This window comes from Sapajus apella, unplaced genomic scaffold, assembly GCF_009761245.1.
Source record: "Sapajus apella isolate SASKATOON/1434 unplaced genomic scaffold, GSC_monkey_1.0 scaffold141, whole genome shotgun sequence".
NCBI classification, from domain to species: domain Eukaryota; kingdom Metazoa; phylum Chordata; class Mammalia; order Primates; family Cebidae; genus Sapajus; species Sapajus apella.
The window spans coordinates 1,322,713-1,344,247 of NW_022437081.1; the positions used below are offsets into that span (position 1 = coordinate 1,322,713).

At 39.3% G+C, this 21,535-nt stretch overlaps 1 protein-coding gene and 1 non-coding gene across 7 annotated transcripts in view; one reads left to right on the top strand and one right to left on the bottom strand.

The window, feature by feature from the left end:
- The window catches only part of ARHGEF6 (Rac/Cdc42 guanine nucleotide exchange factor 6), a 111,722-nt gene extending 99,750 nt beyond the window's left edge, over positions 1-11,972 (bottom strand). For 5 of the 6 annotated variants that reach the window (XM_032264049.1, XM_032264048.1, XM_032264047.1 and 2 more), the window contains exons 1-2: positions 11,041-11,972; positions 9,750-9,833 (exon numbers count right to left, since the gene is read on the bottom strand). In XM_032264049.1, coding sequence (XP_032119940.1) covers positions 9,750-9,833; positions 11,041-11,205 — 249 coding nt within the window. In that variant the 5' untranslated portion in view covers positions 11,206-11,972. The remainder of the gene's footprint in view (positions 1-9,749; positions 9,834-11,040) is intronic. The other variant, XM_032264046.1, reaches the window with a different exon arrangement.
- On the top strand, positions 4,518-4,624 carry LOC116540552. The gene has a single exon (XR_004264495.1). It is a non-coding gene; the product is annotated as a U6 spliceosomal RNA (small nuclear RNA).
- Positions 11,973-21,535: the final 9,563 nt, after the last annotated feature.

A 21,535-nucleotide genomic window follows, 5' to 3' on the forward strand; every position in this document is an offset into this window, starting at 1 on the left:
ACTTGGGACCTGAGTCTTTTCACTGCCTTCTCCATTCTGTAAGAAAATAAGAAAGATATATTTGGTCCACAAAAAGGAAATACAAATAGACTAAAAGGGATAAGAGGAAGTCCAAACTCATTAGGAATCATGAAATACAAATTACAGCAATAAATAAAATGCCATTTTCATCCATCAGTTTAGCAAACATTAAAGACAAACAATATCCAGTGTTGCAGGGATAGGAAGAAGACACTGTCTACACTATTGGTGAGAATGTAACTTGGTATAGCATTTTTGTAAGGCAATTTGACATTATCTATCAGAATTTTACACAGTAATTCAATTTCTATGAAGAAAGATCCTTCAAGAATAATCACAGATGTGCACAAATTTCTATGTGCATATATAACATGATCCACTGGGTTTTATCCTAGGAATGCAAGATTGATTTAATCATTCTCAGCAAACTGACAGAAGAGCAGAAGATCAAACACTGCATGTTCTCACTCATAGGCGGGTGTTGAACAATGAGAACACATGGACACAGGGAGGGGAGCACTACACACTGGGATCAGTTGGGGGGAAATAGGGGAGGGACGGTGGGGGGTGGGAGCTGGGGAGAGATAGCAAGGGGAGAGATGCCAAATGTAGGTGATGGGGAGGAAGGCAGCAAATCACACTGCCACGTGTGTACCTATGCAACAATCTTGCATGTTCTTCACATGTACCCCAAAACCTAAAATGCAATAAAATAAATAAATGGGAAAAAAAAAAAAAAGAAATGGCCCATAACCTTAAAAAAAAAAAAAAAGAAAATCAACTGATGTAATATAGCATACAAATATGATAAAGAACAAAAACAAGTGGCCATTTTAACAGATGTAGAAAAAGCATTTGATAAAATCCAACCCTTTTCATTATAAAAACAAAACAAAACAAACTCAGAATCTAAGAGAACTTTCTCAGTCTGATAGAGGGCATTTACCAAAAGCCCACACCTAACATCATACTCAATGGCGAAACACTGTCTGCTCTCACCACTTCTATTAAACATTGTACCAGAGGTTCCAGCCAGAAAAATTAGAGAAGAAAATGGAATAAAAGGCATCCAGATTGCAAAGGAAGAAGTAAACCTATCTCTATTCACCAATGGCATACTCTTGTATAAGAAAACCATATGGAAATCCGCTAGAAAACTATTCAAACTAATGAATAAGTTCATCGAAATGAAGAATATAAGATGAATATAAAAAAACAATTGTCCAGGCACTGTGGATCACACCTGTAATCCCATTTGGGAGGCTGAGACAGGTAGATCACTTGAGCTCAGAAGCTTGAGACTAGCCTGGGCTACATGGTGAACCCCTGTACCTATAAAAAATACAAAAATTAGCCAGGCATGGTGCTCCACACCTGTGGTCACAGGTACTCAGGTGGCTGAGGTAGGACCATCACCTGAGACCAGGAAATTAAGGCTACAATGAGCTGTAATCACACCACTGCATTTCAGTCTGGGCAACAGTCTTGTCTCAAAAAAAAAAATCTATTATATTTCTATACACTTGCAATGAACAATTTAAATACCAAATCAAGAAAATAATCCTATTTTTTGATAACACCAAAACTAATAAAATTATTTGTTAATAAATTAAACCAAGGAGGTATAAGACATGTGCACTGAAAACTACAAAACATTGCTGAATGAAATTAAAGACAAATAAGTGGAAATATATCCCATGTTCATGGATTTAAACATTTAATATTATTAATATGGCAACACTCCCCAAAGCAATCTACAGATTGAACACAATCACTATCAAAATCTCAGCTGGCCCTTTTTGCAGAAATTGACAAGCTGATCCTAAAATTCATATGGACATGCAAGAAATCCAGAATGGCCAAAATGATTTTTAAAATAAAGAACAAAGTTGGAGGACTCATACCTTCTACTTTTAAAACTTACTACATAGGTACATTAATCAATTCAATGGAGGAATTGATTAATGTTGTCTTTTCAACAAATGGTACTGAGACAACTGGATGTGCATACGCAAAAGAATGAATTTGGACCCCTACCTCCTACCATATACAAAATTTAACTCAAAGAGCTTAATGTAAGAGATAAAACTATGTTATTCTTAGAAGAAAATAGGAAAAAACCTTCAAGACATTTAATTAGGAAAGTGTTTCTTAGATATGACGCCAAAAGCACAAGCAACAAAAGAAAAAAAAGGGAGGAATTTGACTTCATCAAAATTAAAAACTTTTGGATAGGCAATAGCAAAGGCTGGAGAGGATGCAGAGAAAAAGGAAGCCTCATACACTGCTGATGGGAACAGAAATTCATACAACCATTATGAAGGACAGTTTGGAGGTGCCTTGAAAAACTGAAAATTGAGCTACCATATGATTCAACAATCCTACTGCTGGGTATGTTACCCAAAAGAAAGTAAATCAGTGTATGGAAGAGATAACAGCACTCCCATGTTTTTGCAGCACTGTTCACAAATAGCTAAGATTTGGAAGCAACCTAAGTGTCCGTCAACACATGAATGGATAAAGAAAATGTGGTACATATACATGATGGAGTACTATTTAGCCACAAAAAAGAATGAGAATCAGTCATTTGCAACAACATGGATGGAACTGGATGTCATTATGTTAAGTGAAATAAACCAGGTACAGAAAGACAAACATCACATGTTCTCGCTTATTTGAGGGATCTAGAAATCAAAAAAATTGAATTAACAGACATAGAGAGTAGAAGACAGGTTATCAGAGGCTGAGAAGGGTAGCGGGGAAGGAGGTAGGGATGGTTAATGGGTACAAAAAAATAGAAAGAATGAATAAGACCTACTATTTGATAGCACAACAGGGTGACTATAGTCAATAATAATTGTACATATTAAAATAACTTAAATAGTATAATTGAATTCTTTGTAATACAAAGGATAAATGCTTGAGGGTATGGATACCCCATTCTCCATGATGTGATTATTACATGGTGTATGCCAGTATCACAACATTTCATGTACCCCATAAATATATACACCTGCTATGTACCCACAAAAATCAAAAATCAAAAACAAAAACGACTAATTAATAAACTTTTGTGGGCCAGGTACAGTGGCTTATGCTTGTAATCCCAGCCTTTTGGGAGGCTGAGGCAGGTGGATTACTCGAGGCCAGGAGTTTGAGACCAGCCTGGCCAATATGGCAAAACCCAGTCTCTACTTTAAAATATAAAAATTAGCCAGGCATGGTGGCAGGCGCCTGTAATTCCAGCTACTTGGGAGGCTGAGGCATGAGAATCGCTTGGACCCAAGAGGCCGAAGTTGCAGTGATCCAAGATTGCATCACCTCACTCCAGCCTGGGCAGCAGAGTGAGACTCCATCTCAAAACAAACAAACAAACAACAGCAAGAAATCTGTGTTACAAAGGACACTGTCAAGAAGGTGGTGGGGTGCTCCCAACAGCACTTTGTTCCCAGATGCCTCAGCAGACTTCCCTGATCAGTTACTAAATGTGTGATCCTCTAAAGACCCTAAGACAGTGTAGCCATATGAGAACACACAGATGGAGGTCACTTGGAGAGGCCAACTGGCCAACCAGAGGGCCAGAAGGCAACAGCTTTTTAATTTGGTCACCATGCCCCAGAGCCCAATACTCAGTTTGTGGGTATGGTGCTGCATCTCTGGCTCCATTTTTCTGCATTTCCTAGCTGACAATTTCAAGCCGGCATTCTTTCTTTAGATAAATAATAGTGTGTTCTGAGCAATAGTCAAGCCCTGCTCTTCTTGCTTTTTGTACATCTACAGTTTTACAGAGTCAACAAAAATCTATTAGGTATGTCCTATGCCAGGCACTGTGCCAGGCACTTTGGGCCCAAAAGAGACTCTATCCAGTGACATTTGCAAATATTTATGTTTAGGTCTGTCTCCCAGCCACCTGGAAGCTTGAAACAAGATGATCAGTCTTCTTGGCTGCTTGCTGCTCCCCAGTTCAGCTTTCGGTCTCATTCCTTATGTATTGATCTTATTAGTCTTCTTTCTGGGTTCTAGGAATGCCTCAATATGGCTCCTATATATCCCTTACAAGAATAATTTTGTGCATAACAATGCAAAGGACATTACCTAGTAATAATACCACAGAAAACACCTATTGTGCATGCCTTGTGTGCAGTGCTATATTAAATGCCTTGGATGTATTATCCCATTTGATCCTTAAAACAGTCATATACAGTAGATATTATTAATGTCTCCATTATACAGATGAGGAAAAAGGAGCATAGAGAGGTCAAGTAACTTTCCCAGAGTCATGCAGCTGGTAATTGACCAAGCCAAGATTCTAATCTAGATCTGTCAAACTAGAGAAGGCATGCGCTTAACCATGATGCCAGATATTGCCTCATTACAATATTCCTGTAATGTTCAGGTCACCATGAATTATCAAAAAGAGATAAAATTTTTTTCCAGTGCCTTTTATTTAAGAGGAGAGAAAATTAAGACATACATTTTAGAAATATTTCTATCTTGTGCTCACTTCAGCAGCACATACACTAAAATTAGAATGCTACAAAGAATATTTGTATGGACGCTGCACAAGAATAACACAAAAATTTGTGAAGTGTCCCATGAAAAAATAAAAGCAATAAACATAATTTTAAAAAATAAATATTTCTATCCAAAGTGGAAGAATATTTTAAGCATTGGTGCTCAAAGGAATAAGGATTAGTTATCGGAAATATCCTGAACAATGCCTAACCTGGAATGTGCTTCTGTATCATCCAGTATTCTTATAACTACAAAGAAGCTCGGTAAACCTTCTGGCAGCTTCAGAATGCAGAAATCATTGGCAACTTCACCATGGTTTCATTTGAAAAAAAACACCACACTGGGTCTGTTGAGGTGGGGAGCTTAGGGGAGGGCCAACTGGGTGTGGGAGGGTGGGAAGGGATAACGTGGGGAGAAATGCCAGGTATAGGTGATGGGGGGATGGAGGCAGCAAATCACCTTGCTATGTATGTACCTATTCAACAATCCTGCATGATCTTCACATGTACCCCAGAACCTAAAGTACAATTTAAAAAGAAATACCATCATATTGGCCAGGTGCGGTGGCTCACACCTATAATCCCAGCACTGTGGGAGGCCAAGGTGGACAGATCACTTGAGGTTAGGAGTTTGACATCAGCCTGGCCAACATAATGAAACTCCATCTCTACTAAAAATACAAAAATTATCTGGGCATGGTGGCACGTGCCTGTAATCCCAGCTACTTGAGAGGCAGAGCCACGAGAATCACTTGAACCTGGGAGGCGGATGTTACATTGATTAGAGATGACACCACTGCACTCAAGACTGGGTGACAGAGCAAGACACCATCTCAAAAAAAGGAAAAAAAGAAAAAGAATATACCATAGTATTTATTAAAGAAAACTAAAATTTCCTGAAGAGTCTGGACTGTAATAGAAAAAAAAAAGAGAAAAGTCAATTCCATAGTAGACATTATTCTATAAGGGATATAAAGTGATCGCCCATCACACGTGCGTCAAAAGCCACACACACAGAGAAAGAAAGAGAGATCGAGAAAGTGTGCACAAATTGGGCATTAAGGGAAAATGGAATAAAACATTCTGAGACAGATATAACCTGGTGCTAGGGCTAACTTTAGGAAAAATGGTGAAGGAAGCAAAGTTTATCTGGGGCAAAGCTACCAGTATTTGCTAATAATAATACCTACCATGTGGAGAATACTTACTACATTCCAGACAATTTTCTGGGGCCTTTACATATATGAATTCATTGAAATGTTACATGATTGTATCAGACATTCAAAGAGGAATTGGAACCATCCTACTTAAAACTATTCCAAAAGACAGAGAAAGAGAGAATTCTCCCTAAATCATTCTATGAAACCAGGTTTATCCTTGAACCAAAACCAGAAAGGGACATAACAAAAAAAAAAAAAAAAAGAAAACCACAGACCAATACCCCTGATGAACATAGATGCAAAAATTCTCGACAAAATACCAGCTAACCGAATCCAACAGCACATCAAAAAGATAGTAGACCATGATCAAATGGGTTTCATACCAGGGATGCAGGTTTGGTTTAACATATGCAAGTCAATAAATGTGATACACCACATAAACAGAAATAAAAACAAAAATCACATGATCATCTCAATAGATGCAGAACAAGCATTTGACAAAATCCAGCATCCCTTTATGATTAAAACCCTCCACAAAATCAGCATAGAAGGGACATACCTTAAGGTAATAAAAGCCAACTATGACAAACCCACAGCCAACATTATATGCAACAGGGAAAAGATGAAAGCACTCCCCCTGAGAACTGGAACTAGACAAGGATGCCCCCTTTCACCATTTCTGTTTGGCACAGTCCTGGAAATCCTAGCCAGAGCAATCAGATAAAAGAAAGAAAGGCCATCCAAATCAGTAAAGAGGAAGTCAAGCTGTCACTGTTTGCTGATGACATGATCGTATACCTAGAAAACCATAAAGACTCACCCAAAAAGCTCCTAGATCTGAAAAATGAATTCAGTAAAGTTTCAGGATACAAAATCAATATGTCAGTGACACTACTATACACCAACAGCAACCAAGCTGAGAATAAAATCAACAGCTCAACCCCTTTCACAACAGCTGCAAAAAAAAAAAACTTAGGCATATACCTAACCAAGGAGGTGAAAGATCTCTACAAGGAAAACTACAAAACACTGCTGAAAGAAATCATAGATGACACAAACAAATGGAAACACATCCCATGCACATGGATGGGTAGAATCAATGTTGTGAAAATGACCATACTGCCAAAAACAATCTACAAATTCTATGCGATTCCCATCAAAATACCATCATCACTCTTCACAGAACTAGAAAAAAAAATCCTAAAATTCATATGAAACCCAAAAAGAACTCACATAGCCAAAGCAAGGCTAAGCCAAAAGAACAAATCCGGAAATATCACATTACCCAGCTTCAAGCCTGTAGTCACCAAAACAGCATGGTACTGATATAAAAATGGCACCTAAACCAATAGGACAGAATAGAGAACCCAGAAATAAAGTCCAATACTTACAGCCAACTGATCTTTGACAAAGCAAACAAAAACATAAAGTGGGGAAAGGACACCCTATTCAACACATGGTGCTGGGATAATTGGCAAGCCACATGTAGGAGAATGAAACTTGATCCTAATCTCTCACCTTATACAAAAATCAACTCAAGATAGATCAAGGACTTAAATCTAAGACCTGAAACCATAAAAATTCTAGAAGACAACATTGGAAAAACTCTTCTAGATATTGGCTTAGGCAAAGAGTTTATGACCAAGAACTCCAAAGCAAAGGCAACAAAACAAAGATAAATAGATGAGACCTAATTAAACTAAAAACTTCTGCACAGCAAAAGAAATAATCAGCAGAGTAAACAGACAACCCACAATGTGGGAGAAAATATTCACAAACTATGCATCTGGCAAAGGTGTAATATACAGAATCTACAAGGAACTCAAACAAATCAGCAAAAAAAATTAAAATAGAATAAAATAAAACAAATAATCCCATCCAAAAGTGGGCTAAGGACATGAATAGACAATTTTCAAAGAACATATACAAATGGCCAAGAAACATATGAAAAAATGCGCAATATCACTAAGCATCGGAAATGCAAATCAAAACCACAATGAGATATCACCTTACTCCTGCAGAAATGGCCACAATTAAAAAACCAAAAAATAATAAATGTTGGCATGGATGTGGTGAAAAGGGAACACTTCTGCACTGCTGGTGGGAATGTAAACTAGTACAATCACAATGGAAATCCTGAAGTATGGAGATTCCTTAAAGAACTTAAAGTAGAACTACCATTTTATCCAGCAATCCCAGAGGAAAAGAAGTCATTATATGAAAAAGACACTTATACACACATATTTATAGCAGAACAATTTGCAATTGCAAAGTTACGGACCCAGCCTAAATGCCCATCAGCCAACAAGTGGATAAAGAAAATGTAATATATTGGCCAAATGCTGCTCATCTCAGATGGAAGAAAAAAAGAATAAAAGAAAAGAAAATGTAATATATATATACACACACCATGGAATACTACTCAGCCACAAAAAGGAATAAAATAATAGCATTTGTAACAACTGGATGGAGGTGGAAAACATTATTCTAAGGGAAGTAACTCAGGAATGGAAAACCAAACATAGTATGTTCTCACTTATAAGGGGGAGCTAAGCTATGAGGATCCAAAGGCATAAGAATGATATAATGGACCCTGGGGACTCGGGGGAAGGGTGGGAGTGGGGTGCGGGATAAAAGACTGTACTTTGGGTACAGTGTACACTGCTCAAGTGATGGATGCATCAAAATCTCAGAAATCACCACCAAAGAACTTATCCATACTTATCCATGTAACCAAACACCACCTACCTGTTCCCCCGAAACTACTGAAATAATATATATTTTTAAAAAAAAAGTCACACAAATCCTACAAGTTAGGTGCCACTATTATTCCCATTTTGTAGGTAGGAAGACTGAGGCCTAGAGTCATAGTTAAGTAACATGCCCAAGGTCACAAAGCTGCTAGTAAGAGAGAACTGAGATTTGAACCCAAGAAGTCTCGCACCAGAGTTCATGCTTAAACTACACAATTATTTGTCCACAGATAATATGACTAATACTAGTCTACTAAAATAGAGTACTTCTTCTGTCCCAGGCCCTGTGCCAAGGACTCTACATAAATTACCGCATAGATCTTATATGATGTCGGAGCTCTTGGCCCTAAATTATTATGCCGTATCTTATTTGATTCTTTTTTTCTTCTTTGAGACAGGGCCTCATTCTGTCACTCAGGCTGGAGTGCAGTGGTGCGATCAAGGCTTACCACAACCTCCGTCTCTCAGGTTCAAGTGATCCTCCCACCTCAGCCTCCCGAGTAGCTGGGACTACAGGCTCACGCCACCATGCCTGGCTAATTTTTGCATTTTATGTAGAGTCGGGATTTCATCATACTGTCCAGGCTGGTCTCAAACTCCTGAGCTATAGCAATCCTTCTGCCTCGGCCTAGGATTAAAGTCATAAGCCACCATGTAGAGCCTCATTTGATTCTTAAACCAATCCCATGAGTTGGCTATTAGCATGTCCACTTTACAGATAAAAATACTGAAGCACAGAGAAGTTAAGCAACTTGATGCACATGTGGAAGTCTTGCCTCCCTTTCAGTAACACTTCCCATACACACTGTAGGGATCCATATAATATAAAATAATGCAACACAGTTTTCTACACAACTTCTGGCTCAGAGCCAGGTTCTCTCTGCTTTTCAAGGCATCTGTTCTAAAGTATTAATGGGAAGGAGTAACAATGGCCTTTCCCCTTTTCTTTATTTGGGAGGATTACAGTGATCCTCTCCAACAGTCAGTGGCCCACTTTTGGTTCCCCTTAGTAGGGGAACACGCCCACACAGGCTCTGTCACTGAAAGCCTATTTTCAGGGCTTGGACGCTGTATATAAAAGGCATCATTGTTTGAGTTTTGATTTTGTTTTGTTTTGCTTGGAAATGGTTTCTGGAAAAGACAGACTAGCAATCCGTTACCAGGGACGACCAGTCTGCCACCTCTGTTTAACTCAGTGGCCAATGACAGTGTAAATAAACCAAGTACTTTTACCACCCATCTTGATTAGCAGAGCAAAAAAAAAATGATGACAAAGGGGAAGGCACCCGGGGTAGGCTTACTTCCACTTGGAGGGTTGCACATCCTTTCAGGAAGTCATTGATGTTGTTGATGCAGTCAGCTTCAGTTTGGGGATCCAGACAAAACTAGAGGAACACAGTGAAATATTACTTGAAGATTGTCATCCCATGCCAAGCAAAGCATATTCATCATTTGCCGATAACTAGGGAAAGCAGGCTTCTTGAGGTGTGGGGCAACATTGCTGTCAATCCAGGAAGAGAAATAACCACTGAAGGAAGTGATGCAAAAATCTAAACGGTTGATCTTTGTTTCAAATGTCGCCAAACCTTTAGTCCCAACCCATGCCTACTTACAAGCTTTCTCTCATGCCTTTTGTTCCAGTGTGCTCATGGCAAATTTGGGAGACCAAGACAGTTTTTTGAGCTTAGTTCTTGCTTTCAAGCAAGGAAACAATCCCTAGTACCTTTCTCTCCTCCTTCCCCTAGATAATTTAATAAAATTCTTTTTCCCCTTGGCTGTTCCGTGCATTTGATCACATTTCTTTGCATTTTATCACCATTTAATCACTCTTTCTCAAGTTTAAGAAATTATAAGTAAATTTATTTGCTCAATAAAAATACAAACTGGTTCATGAAGGCAAAAGTGCTATACTCACAGTCACATTCCATGGTAGCCTTAAGAAAATAAATGTAAAATTGTACATTCAAGCTTACTTAAAATGCCTACTTTAGAAATTATCTATTCTCATGATTGTGGGTTTCCAGCTATTAAAAACCTTGAATTGTTTTAAAGAGAGCAAAGTTAGTTTCACTTTGAACGCACATTGCATTCAAAACATATATCTGGTTTCTATTGCTTTTACAAACTTTATGTGACATTTTGAATTATTTTTCCCAGTTGCTAAATAGTCTCTCCTTCAATGGATTTTTATAAAAGGAAATCTACACTGATTTTAGTCAAACTGCCAATAAACACCATCAAAATCTGTTATAAGTTATTCTATTTTTCCACAGAGTCATGTACCCCAAGTTCAAAACCTGTCCTCAGTACACAGGGAGATGTAACATGCATCTCCATGATACAGTGAGCTTGTGATATAGGTGCTGTCCCAGGTTTTCCCTATACTACAATTTGGGGGCCAGTTACTAAAGAACAACATTTCATTTTCTTACCTTTGCAAACTACAAAAACAGTAAGAAAGAATGTCTACGTCTTAGAAAAATATTAAAGTAGGAGATTCCCACAGCCTGGGAAATAGAAAAATCTCGAGCGTTACATGATTGCCGCTCTCCAGTGATAAGCAATCCCAAAGAGACTATAAATTTCCCTTACCTTTTCCACAGAGCCAGGCATGAGTCTGTTGATCAGTTTGCATAGAACTACCCCATTTTTCAGCGAGGACTTTAGAAACTCCTCCGGATCACAGATGGTCTTTTTAGGGGAATCTAAAACTCCCAAAGATATAAGCCATGTCACGATTTGTTCTTCTGGATTCATTACTGAGGACGGTACACTCCAAACAGCACTCTGGGGCAGCTGCGTGGACTAAGCCACATCCGCGATTGCATCTGCTGTTGTCTTCCTTTTTATGAGTTCTCTTCGGGTGCTTGCAGAGCAAAGGTTTAAAGCAACTTTTCTTAGACAACAGCAGAACCTACTCAAAATGTGGGATTTTAAAACCACAGAGATCACGCGCAAAGATGTGGAAACAGATAAGAATTAATGAACAATCCTGGATAACATTGGTTTTCCTTTTCAAAACCTGCAAAATAAATTCATTCAGATAAAAAAGGAAGAAACGCACATGCACACATGTGCACAGACACACACACACACAGAGTGCAAGAAGTTATAAGGAAAGAAAGTGAGAAGGATGCTGGGGAGGGAGGAGAGGCAAGGAAGCAAGTGCTTTGGAAAACAGAGGTGAGGCAGCACTTCAGGGGACCTTGGAAATGAGACACTCATGGGCCAGTCTGGGAAAACACTGTCAATAAATAGTCTAGCCCCAGTGAAAATCTGGCTTCTGTTAGGAGGACAATGCCAACTGGCTCTTAGGTCAGACAGATCTGAGCCTCATGGGGAGATGTGCTGGCACAACAGGGCTCAAAGAAGGTAGAGAGAAAATTCTTCCAAGAAATAGCCGGATGTCCTCATACTATCTCCCAGAGATAGTGTGTCACGATCATTCCTTGCAAAACACGTTGAGTTGCATAGTGACAACGTGCCAAGCAAACGAAGATTGTGCCTGCTGTCAGCCATCACTGTGTATAAGCAGAAGCTAGAAGAATGGCATTTTACTTTGCAGCCAAAAAGCTATGTTTAGGGAAATAGGCTAAGGATAACATCTGACATCCTGTTTACTTGCATTCTTTAGCAATTTTTTTTCTGGACCTGGTTCCACTACATAATCCAGCTGCAGTACCCTTAGCAAAGACTCAGACTCAGTCACATAAGCGGGTAAAATACACTTGAAAAAAACAGAATGTTTGAGAACAAAAGAGCGCTTGTCCTCTGTCTACACTACAATGTGGAAGATATATATTTCCACAACAAAAAAGCACTTTGCACTTAAAATACTGCTCTGAAAAAAACAGTCCATAAGAAGAGATCTTCATCCTTCTCAAACATTTTCAGAACCACTTAAAATAAGTCTACTATTGTGAAATTTATGATAAGGCCAATCTTAATAGTATAACCCTATGTTGGCAATTGTGTGGCACTTAAACCATGATTACCTCTCTCATGCATGGAAGACATCAGATCATTCATAGCTCTTTCCTGCTAAGCCTCAGAATTCTCTTCAACACAGTTTCAGGCATCTACTACCAACGAATCAGCTTAGATAACCCTACTAAACATTTTCAGAGCTGCCCTTTCTTGCTCTGCCAGGACATTTATCACACTTTACTATTATCGCATGCTGATCTGACTCCTCCACCAGAATGTAAGCTTCCTAGACTCAAGGTCTTATTTGTTTTACTTAACACTATGTTGCCAGCACACTGCCTAATATACACCATAGATGTTAAAAAATGTTGAATGAATAAATGAATGTATTCAGATGGTGTCCCTGATATAGACAGTAGCTAATTATAGGAAGGATTTTTTGTTTGTTTGTTTGTTTTAATGGCTTAAAACATTTTTCCTTGCTAATGATTTTTTACCATTTTATTAAGATATAATTGACACATAAGGAACTGCATATATATATGATTTAATGAATTTTGACATATACGTACACCTTAGATACAATCACACAAATGCAATCCAGATAAACCTTTCCATGACCCCCAAAATTGTCCTTGTGCCCTTTGAATTTTTTTCTTTCCCCTTTGCCTCCAAATCCCAGGCGACCACCAATCTGTTTTCAGGGTCTATAGATTAGTTTGCATTTTCAAGAATCTTATATAAATGAAAGTATACAGTATAGTACTATCTTTTTTCTGGCTTCTTTAACTCAACATCATCATTTTGAGACTCACTCATGTTATTGTGTCTGTCCATAGTTCTATAACAAGGTTTGTTTGATGTACTTGTGTTTTAAGCAAAATCAGTATAATAAATCAAAAGTTTTCATTGATGTTGACTTATGGCCAAATCTGTGTTGTAGAAATTAAAACAGAATCCATTTTTTGAGAAATAAAATTCCCAAATCTGACCAACTTAAACACATTTCTGTATGTCATCTGAACAGTTTTCACAATTGCTCATCAAAATTTTACTCTACAGACAAACAAAATCTTGCAGTATTATTGAGGTATCACTTACTCTGATGAAGAGCAAAGTCTGAGTAAATTTCGTGAACCCAGCCTCCTCCAAAACAGGCTTGACTTCACTGAGATCATCTGGATAAAACTTGGCCTCGTTTTGGACTCTCACTATAGCAAATATTACTATAAGTAATAAAGTAAATCAGAATGGCAAGACCACTGCCTCAAAGCAAAAGAACCAGTTCTATTCATATAAAGATTGGAAGTTACAGTTGGTGTGGTAAAATGTCAACAAAGCAAAGAATTCCAGGGCAGTGGCAAGCATACAGGTGAAATGGGCACCCATGAAACCCAGGCTGTTTAGGGATTCAAATGAAGATAGAAAGAAGCTGATGAACTGAAGGAATAGGGCGAGAGGGGGAATTCAAAGACTGGGGGTCATAGCAACACAAAGAGCAGGCTTCACACAAGAGCATGAGAAAAAAAAAGCAAAGATTTCTCGCTCTACCTCAGATCCTCTTTACCACACCCTCTGGACCACTGAACCTGCCTCTTCAAGGGCTTTCCCACCTCCATCCTCTCATCCTAATGAACTCTCAAGCAGGGCACATTTGGGTTGATTTTCCAAAAACACGTCTAGTGTTAATACCCCTGTTCAAAGGCTCTCTATTGCCTAAAGCAGTGATTGACAAAAAAAAAAAAAAAAAAAAAAAAAACAATGTTCATATAATGACCTCCTGTGAGGCATGAAGGAGAAAGGAAGGTGAGAGTGGAACTTAAGCTAAAATAGGTAACATCTCATGAAAAATCAAAAGATCTTCAGGAAATAAGGCAAAAGTGAACATTTAAGACTGAATGCTGGATACACTGTACACTTTTACTATTTAGTAGTATGTGTTTAAAATATTAGTAACCATTTTCTTTCATTTCAAATCCACTAAGGCACTTATTAAAAAGAAGAAGATTTGCAGCCACGCATGGTGGCTCACGCCTGTAATCCAAGCACTTTGGGAGCCCGAGGTGGGTGGATCACCTGAGGTTGGGAGTTCAAGACCAGCCTGATCAACATGATGAAACCCTATGTCTACTGAAAATACAAAATTAGCCAGACATGGTGGCACATGCCTGTAATCCCAGCTACTCGGGAGGCTGAGGCAGGAGAATCTCTTGAGGAAGTTGCAGTTAGCCGAGATCATGCCATTGCCCTCCAGTCTGGGCAACAAGAATGAAACTCCATGTCATAAATAAATAAATAAATAAATAAATAAAGGCCAGGCACGGTGGCTCACACCTGTAATCTCAGCACTTTGGGAGGCCAAGTCAGGCATATCACAAGGAGAGGAGTTTGAGACCAGCCTGGCCAATATGGTGAAACCCCATCTCTTCTAAAAACCCAAAAATTAGCTGGGCAGGGTGACGTGTGCCTGTAGTCCCAGCTACTTGGGAGGCTGAGGCAGGAGAATTGCTTGAATGTAGGAGGTGGAGGTTCCAGTGAGACGAGATCGCGTCACTGTACTCCAGCTTGGGTGACAGAGTGAGACCCCATCTCAGAAAAAAAAAAAAAAAAAAGATTTCGGAGCTCTCTTCCCAGCTACTCTAGTTTAGAATACCTGCAGTGAGAAAAAGGAATCCGTGTTATCAAAGTATCCCACTTGATTCTGACACAGATAGACCAAGGTCATGCTTAGAGAAACAAGTTTATTGGTCTCTAACCTTCTGCCCCACTCTAATTTCTGCCAACACTTGGGTCATTTCAATATCCACAAGAACAACAATCCAACATCATGACCTCTCAGTTCCTTGACCTTCTCAACCTGTAATCGATTTATTACCTCTCATTTCCCCTTTATGCCTATTCCGTGAAAACGGACCTGGGGTCTTGAAATATTTTTTACTTTGCCAGCTGGCACGATATGAAGTTTTATCAGTAGGCAGTGGTAGACAGACCTTGCAGGAAGAAGAAGTTTTACTTCCTGTTTTCTGTGTGCTCACTCCACAAGCTCCTTCCGAGCTTTCAGCTTTCCTAGTCCCCACTTTCTGCAGCCCTGGTTTTCCCAACAAACAGTAGGCAGCAGCCTCCCCAGACACCACCCTTGAGTTTTTAGGCAGCAAAGCATCTCTGATGAGACACTTCCCACGTAAACCAGCACCGTAGAGGGGTATATTTCAGCAAGTTCCAGAGAGTGTACGTCCAACAAGTTCCACCAACTCAGCACAATAGCAACTTCTTCAATAAGGCCTGGATCTTACCCCTGGGTGGAGAGGAGGGTTATCACAGCCCTAGAGATACCGGCCATTACACATTATTTTTCTATTGTCTGCCATTTATATCTGCTATCCCATATTTTTTAGAGTTTCCTTTACTTATTACTAGCCAATCCAACACTCCAATCCCCTGTTACTGTTAATTCTTTATGTTAAGCTTTTCTTAAAATTACTATGTAGTAGGTCAGGTGTGGTGGCTCATTCCTGTAATCCCAGCACTTTGGGAGGCTGAGGCGGGTGGATCACTTGAGGTCAGGAGTTTGAGACCAGCCTGGCCAACATGGTGAAACCCCGTCTCTAATAAAAATACAAAAATTAGCCAGGCATGGTGATGGGCGCCTCTAATCCCAGCTATTCTGGAGGCTGAGGCAGGAGAATCGCTTGAACCCAGGAGGCAGAGGTTGCAGTGACCTGAGATCATGCCATTGCACTCCAGCCTGGGCGACAAGAACCAGATTGCATCTCAAGAAAAAAAGAATTACTATGTAGTGCCTATGTTCTGATTGGACCCCAACTGATACCTTTATTATCTTAAATGTATATTCCTCTCCGCTTTAGTGAACCTCTTGGGAGGTTACAACTTGTACTTTTTTATCACACAAATTTCTGTGTCTCCTAAGTCGTGAATTCCAACATTACATTTTCTTTCTCTCTTTTTCCTTTTTTTTCTCTTTCTTTCCTTCCTTCCTTCTCTTTCTTTCTTTCTTTCTCTCCTTTCTTTCTTTCTCTCTCTCTTTCTTTCTTTCTTTTTCTTTCTTTCTCTTTCTTTTTTTATCTCTCTCTCCCTCTCTCTCTCTCTTTCTCTCTTTTTTTTTTTTTTTGGAGTCTTGCTCTATTGTCCAGGCTGGAGTGCAGTGGCATGATTTTGGCTCACTGCAACCTCTGCTTCCCAGGCTCAAGCAATTCTCCTGTCCCAGCCTCCTGAGCAGCTGGGAACACAGGTGCACGCCACCACACCCAGCCAATTTTTTTTGTATTTTTAGTAGAGATAGTAGAGATAGGGTTTCACCATATTGTTCTGGCTGGTCTCGAACTCCTGACCTCGTCATCCATCCACCTCAGTCTCCCAAAGTGATAGGACCACAGGTGTCCTATCACTGAGCCACTGTGCTGGGCCCAACATTGCATTTTCTAGACAACCTACCGTCTTTCCAGCTTGCTTGTTACTACCACTACAATTCCTTGGCCTCAAAGGTATCTGCAAATCATTTCTTTCTCTAAAATAATTATACAAATTTACATTCCCACAAGCAGCGCATGAATTCCCATTGCTCCATGTCATAGGCAACACTTGATATTTCAGACTTAAAATTTTGTTATTTGTGGGTATGAAAATTATATTTCTATGATTACTAATGAGGTTGACCATTTTTAATATGCTTATTGACCATATATGTTTCCTCTTCTGTGGGATACTCCTTCCTACTGCCCATCTTTCTATTGGGTTGTCTGTCTTTTTGTTATTGGTTTGTGAAATTTGTTATACATTACAGATACTAAATTGATGTCAGTTACATGTGTTTGCAAATATCTTCTTATATCTTTGTTTTTCATTCTATGGTGTATTTTAAGGAACAGAAGGTCTTATTTTTTCAAAATAAAATACTTTATCTCACTCTTGTGTAAAACAAATGTAGAATTTTGCAGTCTAAGCCTGACACACAGCTTCATAATCATCAGAGACCCAAGATTTTACTCTTCTGCCACTTTGCCATACTTAGCTTGTCACATCATAGTTCAGAATGACTATTTATGTAAACTTGGCTTAGGCAATGGCTTCCTAGATACAACACCAACACAACAAGCAACAGAAGGAAAAAAATTTGATAAATTCGTCTTTATTAAAATTAAAATATTTGTGCTTCAAAGGTGTATTAATCCATTCTCATGCTGCTAATAAAGACACACCCAAGACTGGGTAACTTATAAAGGAAAGAGGTTTAATTTCCTCACAGTTCAGCGTGGTTGGGGAGGCCTCAGGAAACTCACAATCATGCCAGAAGGGGAAGCAAACATGTCCTTCTTCACATGGTGGCAGCAAGGAGAAGTGCCAAGCAAAAGGGAAAAAAAAACATTATAGAACCATCAGATCTCATGAGAACTCACTATCATGAGAACAGCAACGTGGGGGTAACTGCCCCCATGATTCAGTTACCTCCCACCAGGTCCCTCCCATGATATGTGGGGATTATGGGAACTACAATTCAAGATGAGATTTGGGTGGCGACACAGCCAAATCATATCAAAAGGACATCATCAAGAAAGTGAAAAGACAACCCAAATAATGGAGGAAAGTATTTGCAAATCATATATCTTATCAGGGTCTTGTATCTAGAACATATAAAGAACTCTTTTAACTAAATAATAAAAAAGAAAAATACATATAATGGGTAAAAATTGAGTAGAGATTTCTCCAAAGAAGATGTACAAATGGACAATAAGCACACAAAAAGATACTCAACATCATTAGCAATCAGAGAAATGTAAATCAAAACCACAATGGGATTCCATTGCATACCCATTAGGATGTGAATAATAAAAAAGACACAATAACTAGTGTTGGTAAGAATGTGGAGAAACTGAAATCTTCATACAATGCTAGCCGGAATGTAAAGTGATGGGGCTGCTGTGGAAAACAGTTGCAGTTCCTCAAAATGTTAAACATAATTACCATATGTTCCAGTAATTCCACTCCAAGAGAAATGAAAACATATCCACACAAAATCTTATATACAAGTACTCACAGCAGCATTATTCATAATAGCGAAAATTGAAAACAACTCAAATGTCCATCACCTGATACATGGATAAATAAAATGTTATGATGGAATATTAGTCATAAAAAATTAATGATGTTCTGATACATGCTACATCTTGAATGAACCTTGAAAACATTATGTTACAGGAAGAAAGCCAGACACAAAAGACAATATATTGTATGATTCCATTTATATGAAATATTCAGAATAGGCAAACCCATAAAGGCATAAAGCAGAACAGCAGTTGCCTGGGACTGGGGAGGGTGTTGAGAGGAAATGATAAGTTATCACTCATGGGTATGAGGGTTTTAAGGAGAAAGGAGAACAATAACAAGAATGTTCTAAAATTGATTTGGTGATGCTGAATAATTCTATTAATATATAAGAAGCCATTGAATTGTACACTTCAAATAATGTGCAATAGTTTTTCAATAGTTAAATGGTTAAACAAACTGTGGTACCTGCATATCATGGCATACTACTCAGGACTAAAAAAGGAATAAACTATTGATATATGCAACAGCTCAGATGGATCTCAAGGGAATTATGCGGAATAAAAAAAGCCAGCCTCGAAAAGTTATATGCTGTATGATTTCATTTATATAATATTCTTGAAATGACAGATGCCCAGAGGTCTCAGGATGCCAGAGGTACAATGTGTATGTAAAAATATTGCCTCTCAGCCTGGGCATGGTGGCTCACGCCTGCAATCCCAGCACTTTGGGAGGCCTACGTGAGTGGATCATGAGGTCAGGAGTTCGAGACCAGCCTGGCCAACATAGTGAAACCCCATTTATACTAAAAATACAAAAAATTAGCCAGGCATGGTAGCGTGCACCTGTAATCCCAGCTGCTCAAGAGGCTGAGGCAGGAGAATAGCTAGAACCCAGGAGGCGGTGGTTGCAGTGAGCCGAGATCACACCATTGCACTCCAGCCTGGGCAACAGAGCAAGACTCCTTCTCAAGAGTCAGATAGATAGATAGATAGATAGATAGATAGATAGATAGATAGATAGATAGAAATATATAGCGTCTTACAAACAGTACAAAGGCGTAGAGGATTATATAGTCTGCTTTCCCAAGGAGAAGTGAATATTCTTCTGGAGGGGCGACTTGGGTTATGGAGGTATTTTCCTGACAATCTGGCCTCTGGTGGTACAACAGCAGTGATTTTCAGTGTTTCCTACTCCTTAGGTTTTGCCAGAACCAACTGGGCAATGAATATTGGGAAATCTGTCAAGGGAAAATAATTCAAAGGCATAGAAGACTGTTATGTGAAATCACCAAATTGGATGGCCAGCGTGGTCTCTTCCCTACTCCATACTGTGACAGGGTAGGTGATGATGCAGTCTGGTCACAAAGAACTGACATCATATCTAATGGAACCTTCATATATTGTGGGTTGAAGATTTTAAAGATGAATGTGGAAAAGCCTTTAACAAAGGTGCATAATCCAATGTTCTCAGGGGCATTTCTGGAATGCTCATTCTGTATGACAAACTGAAGAAACCATCTAAGTGCAATCTAACCAGAAATAAGAACCAAGAGAATCATGAGAATATGTACCATACATATTATTTTCAACCATTGAGAAATTTCCACTGTCTTTTTACCCAGGCCAAATTATGTCTGTAGACATGTCTGTAGAAAGGTATACAGAAGGAGACTTGCTGTGATCACAGTAGATCATTGGAACTGATTATTCTATATATTGATCATGGTCGGGGGCAGCAACCATCATTATAGGTCTACAGAGGACAGATCTCAAGCTAAGCAGACCTAGAAACCATTTAGTTTAAATGTTTCTTATAGTACCTCAAGTTTTGTTTCAGTATTTTTAAAAAGCAGTCCTGGGTCGAGCGCAGTGGCTCACACCTGTAATCCCAGCACCCTGAGAGGCCGAGGCAGGCAGATCACCTGAGGTCAGGAGTTTGAGTCCAGCCTGGTCAATATGGTGAAACCCTGTCTCTACTAAAAATACAAAAATTAGCCAAGTGTGGTGGCGCTTGCCTGTAGTCCTAGCTACTTAGGAGGCTGAGGCAGGAGAATCGCTTGAACCTGGGAGGTGGAGGTTGCAGTGAGCCGAGATCGTGCCACTGCACTCCAGCCTGGGTGACAGATATAAAAAAAAAAATAGCAGTCTCATTTGTATTAATCCACCTCATACTATTTTTGCACAGTTGAATATTTGCAATGTTGCTCTATGTTGGACAGTCTGCCATAAAATAATAAATACACAAAATTCCCTTTTTTAAAAAAATCAAATATCACTGGAGCATTGATTTAAATTATAATACACCTACCAAATCAAATACCTAAGCAGCTTCTAGAAACAATGATATAAATCATGTGCTGACATGGAAAGATATCCAAAATATATACTAAGTTTAAAAAGCAGATTGCAAAATAGCATATATGGTCTGATCTCCCTTTGTAAAAATAAATCTTTGTAAAAATAAATGATTGATTGTCCTTATTTTAAAAAACATGATGAGCCGGGCGCGGTGGCTCACGCCTGTAATCCCAGCACTTTGGGAGGCCGAGGCAGGTGGATCACGAGGTCAAGAGATCGAGACCATCCTGGTCAACATGGTGAAACCCCGTCTCTACTAAAAATACAAAAAATTAGCCGGGCACGGTGGCGCATGTCTGTAATCCCAGCTACTCAGGAGGCTGAGGCAGGAGAATTGCCTGAACCCAGGAGGCGGAGGCTGCGGTGAGCCGAGATTGCGCCATTGCACTCCAGCCTGGGTAACAAGAGCGAAACCCCATCTCAAAAAAAAAAAAAAAAAACATGATGGTCAGCTGTGGTGGCTCATGCCTGTAATCCCAGCACTTTGGGAGGTCGAGGTGGGTGGATTATTTGAAGTCAGGGGTTTAAGACCAGCCTGGCCAACATGGTGAAACCCCGTCTCTACTTAAAATGCAAAAATTAACCAGGTGGTTGTAGTGCGTACCTGTAATTCCAGCTACTGGGGAGGTGGAGGCAGGAGAATCGCTTGAACCTGGGAGGCGGACAGTGCAGTAAGCCAAGACCAGTCTGGGCAACAGAGTGAGACCCTGTGTCAAAAAAATAAAAGGAGGACTAGACAT